Genomic DNA, 16,973 nt, shown 5'->3' with positions numbered 1-16,973 from the left:
ATAGCCCTCAAATATAACTGCCTAAACAAAAGACTTCTACAAAGTGTAATCTCTTGCAAATGATCCGTCAAGCAACCCAAGGCTTTTAAAATCAAGAATCTATCTGCCAGTTAAGGAAGAGGAGGAGGAAGAGGAGAGAAAGGAGAAGGAGTGGTTGTGGTAGTGTTATTGTTTGAAATTAGATTAAGTAAAGTAAAATTGTAAATTATTGGTAGATGGGTCACAATAGCAGTGTCATACGAAGGTGAATTGCTGAGTCATTGAGCAGTAATTTTATATTACTGAGAACTTTTATGCATTCAGAAGATTTTTGAACCAAAATCTATAAAGGCTTCGTTCAGAACCTTTGCTCAGATCTAAAGACCTGGTCCTAATTATTTCCTATTGGTTTCTTTATAGACCCCAGAAGAAAATATCATGTGAGGCTCCTGGCTTACAACAACGTAGAAGATGGCTATCAGGCAGATCAGACCGTCAGCACTCCAGGATGCGTGTGTAAGTGAAAGCCGTGGCTGTTTGTTTTACTATGGCTCACACTGTTCTTTCTCCTCCTCCTCCTTTAATACAGTCTCACTACTCCTTGGAAGCCTTGGTGGCTTAATTACTTTTTTTTTGGTTTTGGGTTTTTTTGGTTTTTTGTTTGTTTGTTTGTTGCCTCCCGGGTTCAAGCGTTTCTCCTGCCTCAGCCTCTCTAGTAGCTGGGACTACAGGCACCACCACCACACCTGGCTTTTTTTTTTTTTTTTTTTTTTTTTTTTTTTTTTTTGGTATTTTCAGTAGAGACAGGGTTTCACCAGGCTCATCTCGAATTCCTGACCTCAAGTGATCCACTCCTTGGCCTCCCAAAGTGCTCGGATTACAGATGTGAGCCACCACGGGCTGGTCGAAGTATCTTAAACAAATAGGTGCTCAGTAAATATTTAAGATATATTGAATTATAAGTCCTATTTTCATGTTGCATACAGAGGACCATTAGACATTTAACTGAGGAAAATAACCACTGAATATCTACATACTGAATTTTTTAAAGTCTGCTTTTCCCTCGAGGCTGTTTCTCTCCAATTGCTATTTGCTTGTACTGCTCCTGAGAAGGATGTTCTAGTTTTAAGTCCCCCACTGGTTTTCTTGGTGTCTTTGGCTAGTAGCCTGACTTCTCTGTGCTTCTGCTTTCCGGTCTGTTAAGTATCAATAATGTAGTCAAACACAGCAGAATGACATTTCCCTCAACAGTGGACCACATATGTGACAGTGGTCCCATAAGATTATAATAGAGGTGAAAAATTCCTATCATCTATGACATTGTTGTTACAATCTCATAGAGCAACCTGTTACCATTTCTCTGTTTGGATATGTTTGAAAACACAATACCATTGTGTTACAGTTGCCCACAGTATTCAGTACAACATGCTATACAGTTTTATAGCTGTGGGTAATAGGCTATACCATAATGCCCAGGTGTGCAGTAGGCTATACCATCTAGGTTTGTGTAAGTGCACTGTCTGATGTCCACACAATGATGAAATCACCTAATGAAAAACCTAACACGTTTCTTAGAATGTATCCCTGTTGTTTAGTGATGCATGACTGTTTTTGACTTCTTCTTTAACTCACGGAAGAGCTGTTTAGGTTTGGATGATGTATCTCCAGATCACTATGTGTCTCTGGTGGAAGAAAGACCTAAAATCATCTTATAGGGTGGGATATTATTATTTTACCATTTTACCACTTTCTATGTTAAACGTTATGTCGTATCATAAATTAACATTGTGTTTCTCAATAGCTGTTCGTGATCGCATGGTCCCTCCTCCACCACCACCCCACCATCTCTATGCGAAGGCTAACACCTCATCTTCCATCTTCCTGCACTGGAGGAGGCCTGCATTCACCACTGCACAAATCATTAACTACACCATCCGCTGTAATCCTGTTGGCCTGCAGAATGCTTCTTTGGTTCTGTACCTTCAAACGTATGTAGCTCCTATTAATGGTTATTTTCTTTGCTTACCTCCCCACGCCCCCCTCCAACTCATACTTCTTACCATCTTGGGCCCAGCTTGGGCTTCACCTGTAAGCATTTGTTTCAGGACTTAAGTTATTTATGAAGTAGCTGGGAGTTTTGCATCCTTACCATATTCTGAAAACTGTACTTTTTGACATTTAATTTATATAAGTGATTTTTAAATTTTCCTTGCCTCATGCAACAAGATTAGGCAAGAAGCTATTATTACTCTCAAGTGACTAAACTTAGCACGTTTAAAGAAAGAAAGGAGCCTGTTTTCATGCTGGCAGTCAAAAAGTAGGGCCAGTTGTCATTTTGTTTCTAGGTTAGAGTTAGAAAGATGCCCATCACAGTGCTCTAAAAGAATGATTTTTGGGAGGCTGAGGTGGGAGGATTGCTTAAGTCAGAAGTTTAAGATCAGCCCGGACAACATAGCCAGATCCCATCTCTACAAAAAAATTTTTTTTCGAATCAGCCAGGCATGGTGCTGCAGGCCTATAATCCTAGCTACTTGGGAAGCTAATGCAGGAGGATTGCTTGTGCTCAGGAGATGCAGGCTGCAGTGAGCTATGATCCCAGTACTGCACTGTAGCCTGAACCACAGAGCAAGACCTCATCATGAATGAATAAATGAATGAATGAATGATTTGACTTCCAGTATTTCAGAGGAAATCCCTTTGTATTGGGACATTTCGAGTTTGCTGTCAAAGAGAGGCAACCGGTAGGCTTATTTCTACAGGACAATACCAAATTTAGTATTTTAAAAGTCCAATTAAATTGTTCTTTAGTCTAAACATTTTTTCATATAAAATGAGGAGGTCATGAAAAATAACATTATGCCCTTACCTATTTGGAAATGCTGACATTCTTTTAGAAACAATAATATACTACCAGCATTAACACCTTCATCCCTCATTATTATAGATCAGAAACTCAAATGTTGGTTCAGGGTCTAGAACCAAACACCAAATATGAATTTGCTGTTCGATTACATGTGGATCAGCTTTCCAGTCCTTGGAGCCCTGTAGTCTACCATTCTACTCTTCCAGAAGGTAAAGAAAACAGCTCCCTATAGATTTTACCTTTTAAAAAACATTAAGGAAATGTTTTAAAAATATGTATGTCATTCTGAGTAGGATACTACTCTAGTTGCCACCTACCACTTGATGGCTTAAATTTAATGTCCTTTTAGAAACCTTAAAAAAAATCAGGTGTGCTGTTGAAATCTACAGCCAAAAATTTTTAAATGGCAGTAAGTGAATGTTTGTTAATGATCTTGGGAGCTCACATTATAATGAAGTCATTTCTGCATGAATAGCAGCTTGATAGTGTGCACAGTGCAATATATATATATCGGATTGAGCACCAATTCTGTAGCTTTCATGGCTTTAGCTAAGATATGTTATGTCTCTAGACCAACATTTTCTTATCTCTAGAATGAGGAGGAAGGACTAGATAATCTATTATGTAAGCATCATTTCTGCTGTATTTTAATTATACAGAGAGAAAGTAAGGGACATTTATAAACAGTGACCATAGGACTTTGTTGCTATGGTTTTGGCAATATTCCATATGAGATGTGTTAAAAACCAGCTCTTCACACTTCTAGTGTATATTAAACATGGAGTCAACTTAAATTCCAAGATTTTACTGTTTTTCACAGATATATTATTAGATGTAAGTCTGCCCTGTAAATTCACTGATTCACAATTTTTCCAGGAATAACTAAATGTTTTAATGTCAGGAGCATTTTTTTCACTGGTCTCCAAGATCAGGTTAAGTTGATGTTCTATACATGCTAGTAAGAACTATCAGTACTAATGGGGTGAAACCTGATACCTAATGGACAAGGTACTGTTGGTGGAAGTAAACATTTCTAGTTAGCAATTTAGCAAAACGTTTCAGGAACCTTAAAAATGCTATCCCTTTAACTTAGATTCTCCTATCTAGGAATCTACTATCTTATGTTTTTTAATGTTTAAATATTACGAAAATACAAGAAGAAAAATAGTACTTCACATTATCATTAATGATCTTTGAAAGCTGTAATTTTTTTATGGTGATTTCTAATTTTCTGAACTTTTTTCTAAGCCTGTAAGCCAGGTATTTGAGTATTTATAAACCATTTTACCCTACTAATACAACATTTTGTTGTGTGTGCACAGCACCAGCAGGCCCACCAGTTGGAGTAAAAGTGACGTTGATAGAGGATGACACCGCTCTGGTTTCTTGGAAACCCCCTGATGGCCCAGAGACAGTTGTGACCCGCTATACTATCTTATATGCATCCAGGAAGGCCTGGATTGCAGGAGAGTGGCAGGTCTTACACCGTGAAGGTAAATACCATAAATTGCCATGAAGGATAAAAAGTAAGATTATTAATATTAAAGAAACAAAAGGAAAGGGGAATCTAGAGTTTATTTTGAATTTACATTTTCATGTGTGAAGTAATTAAAGATTTGGGCTTTGTTCAAGGAGCATTGGGAAGCCATCCACCAATTTTAAGAATAGTTTGTTTCAAAAAGGTTGCTGTTACTTTTGTTAATAGAAGAGATATGGCCGGGCGCAGTGGCTCACGCCTGTAATCCCAGCATTTTGTGAGGCTGAGGCAGATAGATTACCTGAAGTCCAGAGTTTGAGACCAGCCTGACCAACATAGTGAAACCCCATCTCTACTAAAAATACAAAAATTAGCTGGGTGTGACGGCAGGTGCCTGTAATCCAAGCTACTTCGGAGGCTGAGTCAGGAGAATGGCTTGAACCCAGGAGGAGGAGTTGCATTGAGCCGAGATCACACTATTGCACTCCAGCCTGGGCAACAAGAACAAGAATCTGTCTTCGGGGAAAAATAAAAAAGGTTTGATTGGACCAACTGGAGATTAGAGTAATGCGAAGGGACTAGTTAAGAAGTTACTGTAGCCGTCCAGGAAAGAGATGATAGTCCTGGACTAGGATGGTGAGGATTAAGATGGAAAGGATAGGATGGTTGGCAGATATTAAGGAGTTAAAATTGATAGAACTTGATAGCTTGGATGACAGGAGGGAGAGAAGATTAAGGAAGGGAGATTTGTTATGGATGAGTCTTAGGTTTCTCATGGTGTGTCTTGCACAGGAGAAGGAAACATTGGAAGGAGATATGATTTAAGGGAGAAGACCTTAGTAGTGCTAAAGGGACTAAACAAGTTTTTAGGATTCTTACTGCACACTTTTATCATATCCTTTCCTAAATCTTGCATCTTTTTTTTTTTTTTTTTTTTTTTTTTTTTTTTTTTTTTTTTTTTTTGGACAGAATCTCAGCCTCTTGAGTAGCTGGGGCTACAGGCATGCACACCACCAAGCCCAGCCTAAATCTTGACTCTTTATGTTGGACAAGTCCTATTTGCCAGATTTTAGATGGGCCATCACATAAATAGTAAAACTTCATTATTTTGGCACTTCCTTGATTTAGACATATGTTCTGAGAAGAGAGTAGTTTGCCAACCAATAAAAAGCTGAAGAAGAATTTCAAGCAGGAAATGTGGTTGCCACCTATACGCTATATTCTATACACTATACAATATGAGGTACTCCCACATACGTTACACCTTTCAAGAGGAATATTTACCCAATTAAAGAGAGAAATTTAACAGATATTTATGTGCATGTAATATAAAACTATGAGTTTTAAAATAAGCAGATGATAACTTTACCTGGAGTTTTGATCTTTGCATGTTCATATTTTTCATTAAGCAGAAGAAGCCCCACTAAATAATGACTTCCTGGTCACTGAAGAGACTTGAAGGTACTAAGTATTTGGCAGCAATATGATTTTATGTTTATATCGGTTATCTATTGCTGCCTAACAAACTAGTCTACAACTTTTTTTTTTTTTTTTTAATTTATTATTATTATACTTTAAGTTGTAGGGTACATGTGCACAACGTGCAGGTTTGTTACATATGTATACTTGTGCCATGTTGGTGTGCTGCACCCATCAACTCGTCATTTACATCAGGTATAACTCCCAATGCAATCCCTCCCCCCTCCCCCCTCCCCATGATAGGCCCCGGTGTGTGATGTTCCCCTTCCCGAGTCCAAGTGATCTCATTGTTCAGTTCCCACCTATGAGTGAGAACATGCGGTGTTTGGTTTTCTGTTCTTGTGATAGTTTGCTAAGAATGATGGTTTCCAGCTGCATCCATGTCCCTACAAAGGACACAAACTCATCCTTTTTTATGACTGCATAGTATTCCATGGTGTATATGTGCCACATTTTCTTCATCCAGTCTGTCACTGATGGACATTTGGGTTGATTCCAAGTCTTTGCTATTGTGAATAGTGCTGCAATTAGTCTACAACTTAAAATAACCATTTTGTTTTCTCACAATTCTTTGAGTCAACAATTTGGACTGAAATCAGCTTGACAGTTCTGTTGGTCTCTCACGAGGCTGCAGCCGTGTTACAGTTTTGATAGGCTCTGAGTAGTCTAAAAATGGCAAGAGAGAGGCTGGGTGCTGTGGCTCACGCCTGTAATCCCAGCACTTTGGGAGGCCGAGGTGGACGGATCACAAGGTCAGGAGTTCAGGACCAGCCTGACCAATGTGGGGAAACCCCATCTCCACTAAAAATACAAAAATTAGGCGGGCATGGTGACACATGCCTGTAGGTCCAGCTACTCGGGAGGCTGAGACAGCAGAATCGCTTCAACCTGGGAGGCAGAGGTTGCAGTGAGCCGAGATCGTGCCACGGCAGTTCAGCCTGGATGATAGAGTGAGACTCGACTCCGTCTCAAAAAAAAAAAAAAAAAAAAAACAGAACAAAAAAACCCACAAAAAACCAGCAGGAGTGGGCTCCACAGTCAGGAAGAGAAGAGAGGAAGCCCCGTGTACAAAGCTTTCACAAGCCTCTGCTTGCCTCACATTCACTATGTCTGATTGGGCAGAGCAGGCTACATGGTCAAGTCTGGAACCAGTGTCGGGAGGGCTACAAGGGTGTGAATCGATGGGGGTGTAATTCACTGGGATCCTCAGTATTAGAGTCTACCACATTATTCTTTTTTTGTGGAGATGGAGTCTCACTCTGTCACCCAGTCTGAAGTAGAGTGGATCTTGGCTTACTGTAACTGCTGCCTCCGGGGTTCAAGTCATTCTCCTCCTGCCTCAGCCTCCCGAGTGGCTGGGACTACAGGAACACGCTGCTGTACCTGGTTAATTTTTTGTATTTTAGTAGAGATGGGGGTTTCACTGTGTTGCCCAGGCTGGTCTCGAACTCCTGAACTCAGGCAATCTGCCCACCTCAGCTTCCCAAAGGGCTAGGATTACAGGCATGAGCCACCGCCCCTGGCCTCACAGTTTTCTTAAAATGTATAATTTAGTTTCAGTCATTCAAGTCCAAAATGATTTCTTGACACAGCAGTTAACCAAATAACTAACCTGATTTAATGAGGTGTTCTAAGTATTAATAAATAATTTTGATAGCATGAACACATACTTCTTTGAGTTCTTCATTTGCACCTGCCTAAAAAGAAGCAGTATGGAACTGGGCAAGGTGGCTCATGCGTGTAATCCCAGCACTTTGGGAGGCTGAAGCAGGTGGATCACCTGAGGTCGGGAGTTCCAGAACAGCCTGGCCAATACAGTGAAACCCCGTCTCTACTGAAAATACAAAAAAATTAGCCAGGTGTGGTGGCAGGCGCCTAAAAATCCCAGCTACTAGGTAGGCTGAGGCAGGAGAATCACTTGAACCCAGGAGGTGGAGATTGTGGTGAGCTGAGATCATGCCATTGCATTCCAGCCTGGGCAACAAGAGTGAAACTCTGTCTCAAAAAAAAAAAAAAAGGCCGGGCGCAGTGGCTCACACCTGTAATCCCAGCACTTTGGGAGGCCGAGGCAGGCAGATCACGAGGTCAGGAGATCGAGACCATCCTGGCTAACACGGTGAAACCCCGTCTCTACCAGAAAAGTACAAAAAATTAGCCAGGCATGGTGGTGGGCACCTGTAGTCCCAGCTACTCAGGCAGGAGAATGGCGTGAACCCGGGAGATGGAGCTTGCAGTGAGCCAAGATTGCGCCACTGCATTCCAGCCTGGGCAAGAGTGCAAGACACTGTCTCTTAAAAAAAAAAAAAAAAAAAAAAAAAGAAGAAGCAATATATATTTTGTCTGGCTCCTTTTAAATGTATTCATTTGTAATTTTGGAACAGAACTCAGAAAATAGTATTTTGCCTCATTGATGGCTCAGTAGTGAAAGGGATTACAGTTACAGATTTTTACATCTGTATAAGCCTTTCTAGCTATATAATAGAGCACAGGAAAAATAATGTTAGTTGCTGTGGTTTTAAGAAACATTTGTGAAAAGCTTTTGTCATTTGTTAAATGTAGAGGACTTTTTTCATAGCTAAATCCAGAGGTTCATAGAGAACAAATAAATCAGTAAAAAGCAGTTGAGTTTACTTTTCTGAGAGAGAAAAACAGAGTTTGACTCACATTGAAACAAAAAGCAAGGAATATAACATGGCATTTAAAGAAAAGTTAAAATGTCTTTTATGTATAATTATGGCAGCTTTTGGAAAAGTTATCGTATAGAAAAAGATGAAGGAAAAAAGAATAAGGGTGTCCATTTCTCTTTCCCATATACCTATTAATCTTCTATACATACTAAGTTTATACATATTTATGTATATATTTAATTCACATATTTTAATACAAATGGAACAAGGTACTTGTCATGAATCAAAACATTTAAAAATGTTTCTGGTGAGCGTATAGTATTTGTGGCTAAAACAGTACATAGTAAGACAATGGTTGAGCAGAAACATGATATGAAATTATACTTGTATGTAATTTAAAGTGGATCAAAAATTATAGGGCATGGTGGCAGGCACCTGTAGTCCCAGCTACTTGGGAGGCTGAGGCAGAAGAATCTCTTGAACCCAGGAGACGGAGTTAGCAGTGAGCTAGGATCATGCCACTGCACTCAGTCTTTAAAAAAAGAAATTATGTTCTATCTCAGCAATTAATGAATTCTGTCCTTTATGAGTTTCCTGATATCACAAAGATACCCCTCTTCAAAAAATTTTTGTCATGATTAAATAAGTTTGATGAATACCATATACCTTTCCTCTTGTTAGAGATTCGCACTGGAAATTAGAAACCCTGTGATAAAGGAATCCATTTAACTCAACATTTGCCAAATGAATTGGACCACCAATAGTAGGAATATTTTCTTTTATTAAAGTAATTCTTACTGAGTGATGACTATGTGCCAGGCTCTATTCTAGGCACTTGCAGTACCGCAGTGTACAAAACAAAGTCCCTACCTCCATTGGAGCTTGTATCACAGGTAACAAACCAACACACACATACATTTTCAAGTAGTGTCATAAATGCTATAAAGTTACAATAGGGAGAAGAGACAAAGTGATGGAAGCAGTAAAAGAGTTCCTGTGGAAGAAATGACATTCAAACATAATCCTGTGGATATCTGGGGGAGGTGCAAAGGCCCTGAGGCAGAAGTGTGCATTGGCATGTTAGAGGAACAGCAAGAAGGCCAGGGAGGTTGGAGTGAGGGGAAGAGCAGGCAGTAAGAAATGAAGTAGGGAGGTAACAAAGGGCAGATGTAGACCAGACTTCATGAGCCATAGATTTTATTCTAAGAGAGAGGAAGGTATTGGAGACCTTGGATAAGTTTACGTTTTGTAAGGATTGCTCTGGCAGCCACCTGAGAAATGGATTGTAAGGAGGTAAGAGTGGAAGCTGGGCGACCGTTTAATAGGCAGGTGTCCATGTGAGAGTTGATGAGGGCTTGGACAGGAGTGGTAATGGTGAAAGTAATAAGCTGTTGGAACATAATTTGAAAGAAAATATGCTTGTAGATATGCAAGCAGATATGCTTGTAGATTGATATGGGGCATAAGAAAAAACAGAAGCCACATCAGTGGGAGAAATCAAGGCTTTGGTTTTGAAAGTGTGAAATTTGAGATGTGTCTTAGATGTCCATGCAGAGAGGCTGATTAAGCAGTGGGAGGATTAAGTTTATGGGAGAGTTTTGGACTAGAGATATATCTAGTTATCAATGTATAGGTGATATTTAAGGCTGTGGATCTGGAAAAAAATCATATAAGCGTGTGGACAGAAGAGAGAAAAAAGATCTGAGATTGTATCCTGGGGCACTTCTCCAACCCCAAAATCTTTTGCTTTTATAATTTAAATGGACATTTATGGTCCAAATATGAAAAAACGTTTTCTGTCTTGCAACAGAGGAAGAAGAGGAGTTGGAGGTAAAGGAAGAAAACTTAACTTTTATTTATACTTGCGTCAGATACTTGCCAATGATAGTTTATTTAATCCGTATAATAATTATATGAGGTGGGAACTATTGTCTCCATGAGGAAAATACAGGTCAGTAACATGCCCCAAGTCAGAAATTGCTCACCTGGTTACATGACGAGATTTGACCAGCACTGATGTGAATTAGCCTGTTACATGGTCTTGCTTGTAAGATTCCTAATCTGACTAAAGATTCAGACACATACAAAAGGCAGGAGACAGAAATAATCACACTAATTAAGATTGAGAAGTCTGTTGAAAGAATATAGACAGATCGCTTTATTATTTGTGAAATGCTTTGAGTGTCCTCCTAGGGGAACCAGAATGTTACAGTTTCCCTTTTTTCTAAATGAAGATACTTTTTGAGGGAAAAGGGGAGTGCGTGCACACGTGTACTGCTGGTCTGTGTATAAAACTTAAATTAAATGAAAAGATTTAGTTTCTGGTAGTGATTAGTTTTTGCCAAGTACTTTTTAAAATTTAAATGCGTTTTACCATAAAACAGAAACTCTATTTATTTATATCTCTGTTTGTGAAGACATGGAAATGTTCTTCCTTTCAGTTAAGTGTAACATGTCACCATACATCTTTGTTTTTTTAATTCATCTGCCTAAAAACATAGCAACAGTGGAAAGACTCTTCCTGATTCTAAATAAGGGTCACTTTGTTTATTGAACAGTTGTGTACTCAAGTAGCTCACACTCTCTTTAGGCCAAACTGAAACCAGAGAACATGAAAACAAGTTGTGTTCTGGCTCCTGGCATTGCTGCTGGAGGTTTGGCTGCCTCACACTGTGTGACCTGCAGAGGTGGCCTCCATCTCATGACCTCAGCTTTAAGATCACCGCACGTTTCATTTGCCTAATGAAATACAGTCCAGCAAGTGCACTGGAGTAGCTATCTTTGGCCAGGAGGCAACCGTCACAAACTATTGTAAACTCTTTGAAGCTATTGTAAGGTTGCCCTGAGTCAGGAAAAAATGAGATGAAATCGGCACAAGAAAGCTAGATTTCCCTGTGCATGTCCACCCACAAACATAGTGCTGAAACAACTTTCTGGTTGAATTTCTGTTACACCGTTAGCACTAGAATTAATTCCTAGGGTAGGAATTTTTTTGTAAGACAAATACTTTGGTGCAGTGGCAGAACAAGGGCAGAAAGGCACCTCCAGAAATGGCAGTGTCCAAATAGAAATCTTTCTTAGCAGTCATGCAACAGAGAAAATACCTTTAGATACCAAATATCATATATAAATTCAAATGATAATTGCTTATGAAGAGAAGTAGATCTTACACAGATTTCTGGTGGTGATTTTGGTAGTTTAATCTGAGACCTGTCTTCAGTACTCTGAGGTTCCTGCATAACTGTGCATTTTCTTCCCTGTTTATCTTAAATCTGTGATAATAATTAGGCCAGGCCGGGTGTGGTGACTCACACCTGTAATCCTCACACTTTGGGAGGCAGAGGTGGGTGGTTCACTTGAGGTCAGGAGTTGGAAACCAGCCTGGCCAACGTGGTGAAATCCTGTCTCTGTTAAAAATACAAAAAAATTAGCCTGGCACGGTGGTGAGTGCCTGTAATCCCAGCTATTCAGGAGGCTGAGGCAGGAGAATTGCTTGAACCCAGGAGGTGGAGGTTATAGTGAGCCATGATCGTGCCAGTGTGCTCCAGCCTGGGCGACAGAGCAAGACTCCATCTCAAAAAAAAAAAAAGGGCCGGGTATGGTGGCTCACGCCTGTAATCCCAGCACTTTGGGAGGCCGAGGTGGGCAGATCACGAGGTCAGGAGATTGAGACCATCCTGACTAACATGGTGAAACCCCAACTCTACTAAAAATACAAAAAATTAGCTGGGCGTGGTGGCGGGCGCCTGTAGTCCCAGCTACTCGGGAGGCTGAGGCAGGAGAATGGCGTGAACCCAGGAGGCGGAGCTTGCAGTGAGCCGAGATTGCATCACTGCACTCCAGCCTGGGCAACAGAGCAAGACTCTGTCTCAAAAAAAGAAAAAAAATTAGGCCAGTAAAAATATATTCATGCTTTCAAAAATAATCATGTTGTTCTAATTTAGGAAGGAAGAACAAGATTACCTGTCACAGCTATTACCATAAGTGGTTTAAACACTTCCAATTAAAAAAAGATTCTTACATTGGCTTTTTAAAAATCCAATTACAATCATTGAAAGCTTGGCACAGTGGAGTGTGCCTGTAATCCCAACTACTGGGGACCCCAGGAGTTCCAGTCTAGCCTGAGTCATGTAGCAAGACCCTGTCTCTAAAAAATAAGAATATAATTATTGAATCTGGGTTCATTATAGCATTATTTCTGTGTGTATGTTTCAAGTGTTCCATAATAAAATGTCCCAAATTCTATTTGTACTCATATCTCTGTAAAGAGTAAAACATTATACACACACACACACATATATATATACATATATATGCAAAAAGTCAAACAAAAATGTGTACTATTTTTAAGAACTCCTGAAACAGAATTACAGAAAAGGATTATATTGGGGTAATATACATACTACAGTGTTAAGTGAAAACTCTAATATGTAAAAATTCATGCAGTAAATATGTATTCACAAATATTTATGCACACCCACAAAATACACTAAAATGTTAATGGAAGATTGTAATTTTATTTATGTTTCTCTGTTTTCTAAATGTTCTACAATATATGTCATCTTTATAATCAGAAAAATATTTTTTAAAATAAAGACCGTGTTTGTATAATATGAGTGAAAGAATAAAAGATAAATGTTCACTTAATTGGTAATTGATGTATTTATAGGGGCAATAACCATGGCTTTGCTAGAAAACTTGGTAGCAGGAAATGTGTACATTGTCAAGATATCTGCATCCAATGAGGTGGGAGAAGGACCCTTTTCAAATTCTGTGGAGCTGGCAGTACTTCCAAAGGAAACCTCTGAATCAAACCAGAGGCCCAAGCGTTTAGATTCTGCTGATGCCAAAGGTCTGTATACTGCCATAGTCACTGTGATTTTTCTTAAGAAAAAAAGTGTTCTTCCTTACACTTTATTTCTGCTCCTACAATTGCCATATCCCTCAACTGGCTCTCGGTTCCTTAAGTTGTTGCTGATGAGGTTCTGATGTTATGGAGACGCACGGCTTTTCCTGGTACTCCTACAAGGAGGCAAAATTACCTCAGAATTAACTCTGTTTTGAAATCAGTTTCCAGTTACTACTTCTGCCAGCTGTGCATCCACCAAAACAGAGGAGCCGCATCAGCCGTGAACGGGTGGGAGTGGGCTTCCTGGGAGGTTTCACAGAAATAAACAGCAGTATTTTTTAGTAGAGACGGGGTTTCACTGTGTTAGCCAGGATGGTCTCGATCTCCTGACCTCCTGATCCGCCCGTCTCGGCCTCCCAAAGTGCTGGGATTATGAGGTGGCGGCCGCCTGTAGTCCCAGCTACTCCGGAGGCTGAGGCAGGAGAATGGCGTGAACCCGGGAGGCGGAGCTTGCAGTGAGCTGAGATCCGGCCACTGCACTGCACTCCAGCCCGGGCGACAGAGCGAGACTCCGTCTCAAAAAAAAAAAAAAAAAAAAAAAAAAAAAAAAAAAAAAAAAAAAAAGAAATAAACAGCAGTGGTGGTTGTAGTGTTCAAGTTAAGAAGAGAGCATGGTTTTCATTAAGAGTTTTCACCACAGAAAAACAGCCTTTCTGGAGAGAAAGTTGGGGTGTTTTTTTTTCCCCTCTCTCTCTTCAGAAAAGCAATTGGAAAAAATATCTTTAAGGAGCCAGCCTTACTCATCACAGCTGTCCATATGCTCTCAAAAAAGCTGGTGCCCACTGTAGCACAGGACTGGACACTGCCTTTGCCTTCTCTCTGGGGGAGTAGGCTTGAGGAGAAGAGGGGCTGCTCTAAATGGAGGAAATGCCAGCTGAACTCAGGGCAAGATTAAGGGCTCTTAGCTTCACAAAGAGTGGTCATTTGGTGCCAGGGATGTGTGTGTGTTAGAAAGAGAGTGAGAGAGGAAAACAGCAGGACAGGGCAGTCAGATTTAAGAACAGGAAGGAGGTAGCCATCGTAGCTACCATATTATTAAGGGAAATGGAAAGCAAGGCTCATATTGGCTTCTCAAATACCTTGCCACTCAAAGTAGTCTAGAGCCCAGCCTCATGACATCACCTGAGCACTCCACAGACAAGCAGAATCACAGACCCCACCCCAGACTTAGTGAGTTGGAGTCGGCATTTCCACATAATCCCTGGTGACTCACAGACACATGAAAGTTTGAGAAGCCCTGCTTTAGTGTATGTAAATGGAAAACAAATCTGCAACATACAGATCTGCTTTTAAGGCAGCATGACATAAAATCTGTTCTTGGGTCTGTCGAGGAACATCTATGTTTTGTGCCTGTTTTATAAATTATGAATTGATGTTCATGATTGCTATAATATGATATCTAAAACTCACTTAAAATCTTTAATATTGGGCTGGGCGCGGTGGCTCACGCCTATAATCCCAGCACTTTGGGAGGCCAAGGCGGGCGGATCACGAGGTCAGGAGATGGAGACCATCCTGGCTAACCTGGTGAAACCCCGTCTCTACCAAAAATACAAAAAATTAGCCGGGCGAGATGGCGGGCGCCTGTAGTCCCAGCTACTCGGGAGGCTGAGGCAGGAGAATGGCGTGAACCCAGGAGGCGGAGCTTGCAGTGAGACGAGATCGCACCACTACACTCCAGCCTGGGCGACAGAGCGAGACTCCGTCTCAAAAAATAAATAAATAAATAAATAAATAATATTTAATATTGGAAAATCTGTTTCTGAAATCACTGATTAAAGATTACTGTGTGTCCTTTCTGCTTTGATATTGACAATGTCAAAACTTTTCCTATGAGATAAAGAAAAATGTTGGAAAAGCAAGTACCTGAGAATTATAAATTGAATAATTTATTTTTCTGATTGATTCTGAGTAACTGTGTTTTCCCCTCTAGTTTATTCAGGATATTACCATCTGGACCAAAAATCAATGACTGGCATTGCTGTAGGTGTTGGCATAGCCTTGACCTGCATCTTCGTCTGTGTTCTCATCTTGATATACCGAAGTAAAGCCAGGTGTGTTTGCATTGCTAGAGAGGTTGAGGTAAAAAACATTTAAATTGCAGTAGCCACAGGAAACAAATGAAAATCAAGTGCCTTTTAGAGTAACTCGGATTTTCCACTTTAAAATAAATGTGCAGTATTGTTCCCTGAGTTCTTACAGCTATAGAGATGTGCTCATTTTAGAGAGACAGTATTTTCTTGCTATTTGAAAACATTATGCCAATATTCTTTTTTAAATTAAATTTAATTTAATTTTAAAAATTTTTTCGAGACAGAGTCTCACACTGTCACCCAGGCTGGAGTGCAGTGGCACAATCTCGGCTCACTGCAAGCTCTGCCTCCTGGGTTCACACCATTCTCCTGCGTCAGCCTTCCGGGTAGCTGGGACTACCCATCACCATGCCGGGCTAATTTTTTTTTTTGTATTTTTAGTAGAGACAGGGTTTCACCTTGTTAGCCAGGATGGTCTCAATCTCCTGACTTCGTGGTCTGCCCGCCTCAGTCTCCCAAAGTGCTGGGATTACAGGCATGAGCCACCGCGCCCGGCCAATGCCAATATTCCTTTTTTTTTTTTTTTTTTTTTTTTTTTTTTTTTTTTTTTGAGACGGAGTCTCGCTCTGCCGCCCAGGCTGGAGTGCAGTGGCCGGATCTCAGCTCACTGTAAGCTCCGCCTCCCGGGTTCACGCCATTCTCCTGCCTCAGCCTCCCGAGTAGCTGGGATACAGGCGCCCGCCACCTCGCCCGGCTAGTTTTTTGTATTTTTTAGTAGAGACGGGGTTTCACCGTGTTAGCCAGGATGGTCTCGATCTCCTGACCTTGTGACCCGCCCGTCTCGGCCTCCCAAAGTGCTGGAATTACAGGCTTGGGCCACCGCGCCCGGCCGCCAATATTCTTAAATGAGGACTAGTGTCTTTTTTTTTTTTTTGAGACAAAGTCTCGCTCTGTTGCCCAGGCTGGAGTGCGGTAGCTCACTGCAAACTTCACCTTTTGGGTTCAAGCCATTCTCCTGCTGCAGCCTCCCAAGTAGCTGGGATTACAAGCGCCTGCCACCATGCCTGCTAATTTTTGTATGTTTAGTAGAGGCAGAGTTTCACCGTGTTGACAAGGCTCGTCTGGAACTCCTGACCTCGAATTATCTGCCCAACTTTGCCTCCCAAAGTGCTGGAATTACAGGCGTAAGCCACCGTGCCCAACCTAGTGTCCTCATTTTCTTAGTATTTTGAAAAATAGAATATCCTTCGGTTTAAAAATAATAATAATAGCACACTTGTGCAGGCATGGTGGTAATCACACCTTGGTAATCCCAGAGCTTTGGGAGGCCAAGGTGGGAGGATCCCTTGAGGCTAGGAGTTTCAGACCAGCCTAAGCAACATAGTGAGATCTTATCTCTGTGAAAAATGTTAGGCCTAGCACAATGGCAGCAGAGCGAGAGATCCTGTCTAAAAAAAAAAAAAGGGAAAACACAATTGATCATGTTTACAAGAAGATTTCTTTTTCTTACTATCTGGAATATTTTCTATTTCAGTAACAGTACCTGAAATGCCTCAGTCATTTCAGAGAACACCACAGGACATATGGTGGGATTTTCTAGGCAAGG

General features: G+C 40.7%; 1 protein-coding gene across 1 annotated transcript in view; it reads left to right on the top strand.

Annotated features, from left to right (window-relative positions):
- The window catches only part of PRTG (protogenin), a 131,438-nt gene that overhangs the window by 100,786 nt on the left and 13,679 nt on the right, over positions 1–16,973 (top strand). Inside the window, exons 12-17 of the mRNA XM_038010009.2 lie at positions 400–495; positions 1,781–1,967; positions 2,924–3,051; positions 4,165–4,335; positions 13,095–13,277; positions 15,268–15,388. Of these exons, the coding sequence (XP_037865937.1) occupies positions 400–495; positions 1,781–1,967; positions 2,924–3,051; positions 4,165–4,335; positions 13,095–13,277; positions 15,268–15,388 (886 nt within the window). The remainder of the gene's footprint in view (positions 1–399; positions 496–1,780; positions 1,968–2,923; positions 3,052–4,164; positions 4,336–13,094; positions 13,278–15,267; positions 15,389–16,973) is intronic.

The sequence above is a fragment of the Chlorocebus sabaeus genome, chromosome 26, assembly GCF_047675955.1.
Source record: "Chlorocebus sabaeus isolate Y175 chromosome 26, mChlSab1.0.hap1, whole genome shotgun sequence".
NCBI lineage: Eukaryota > Metazoa > Chordata > Mammalia > Primates > Cercopithecidae > Chlorocebus > Chlorocebus sabaeus.
The sequence above is the reverse complement of the archived record's forward strand: the minus strand, read 5'-3'. Positions and strand labels throughout refer to the sequence as shown.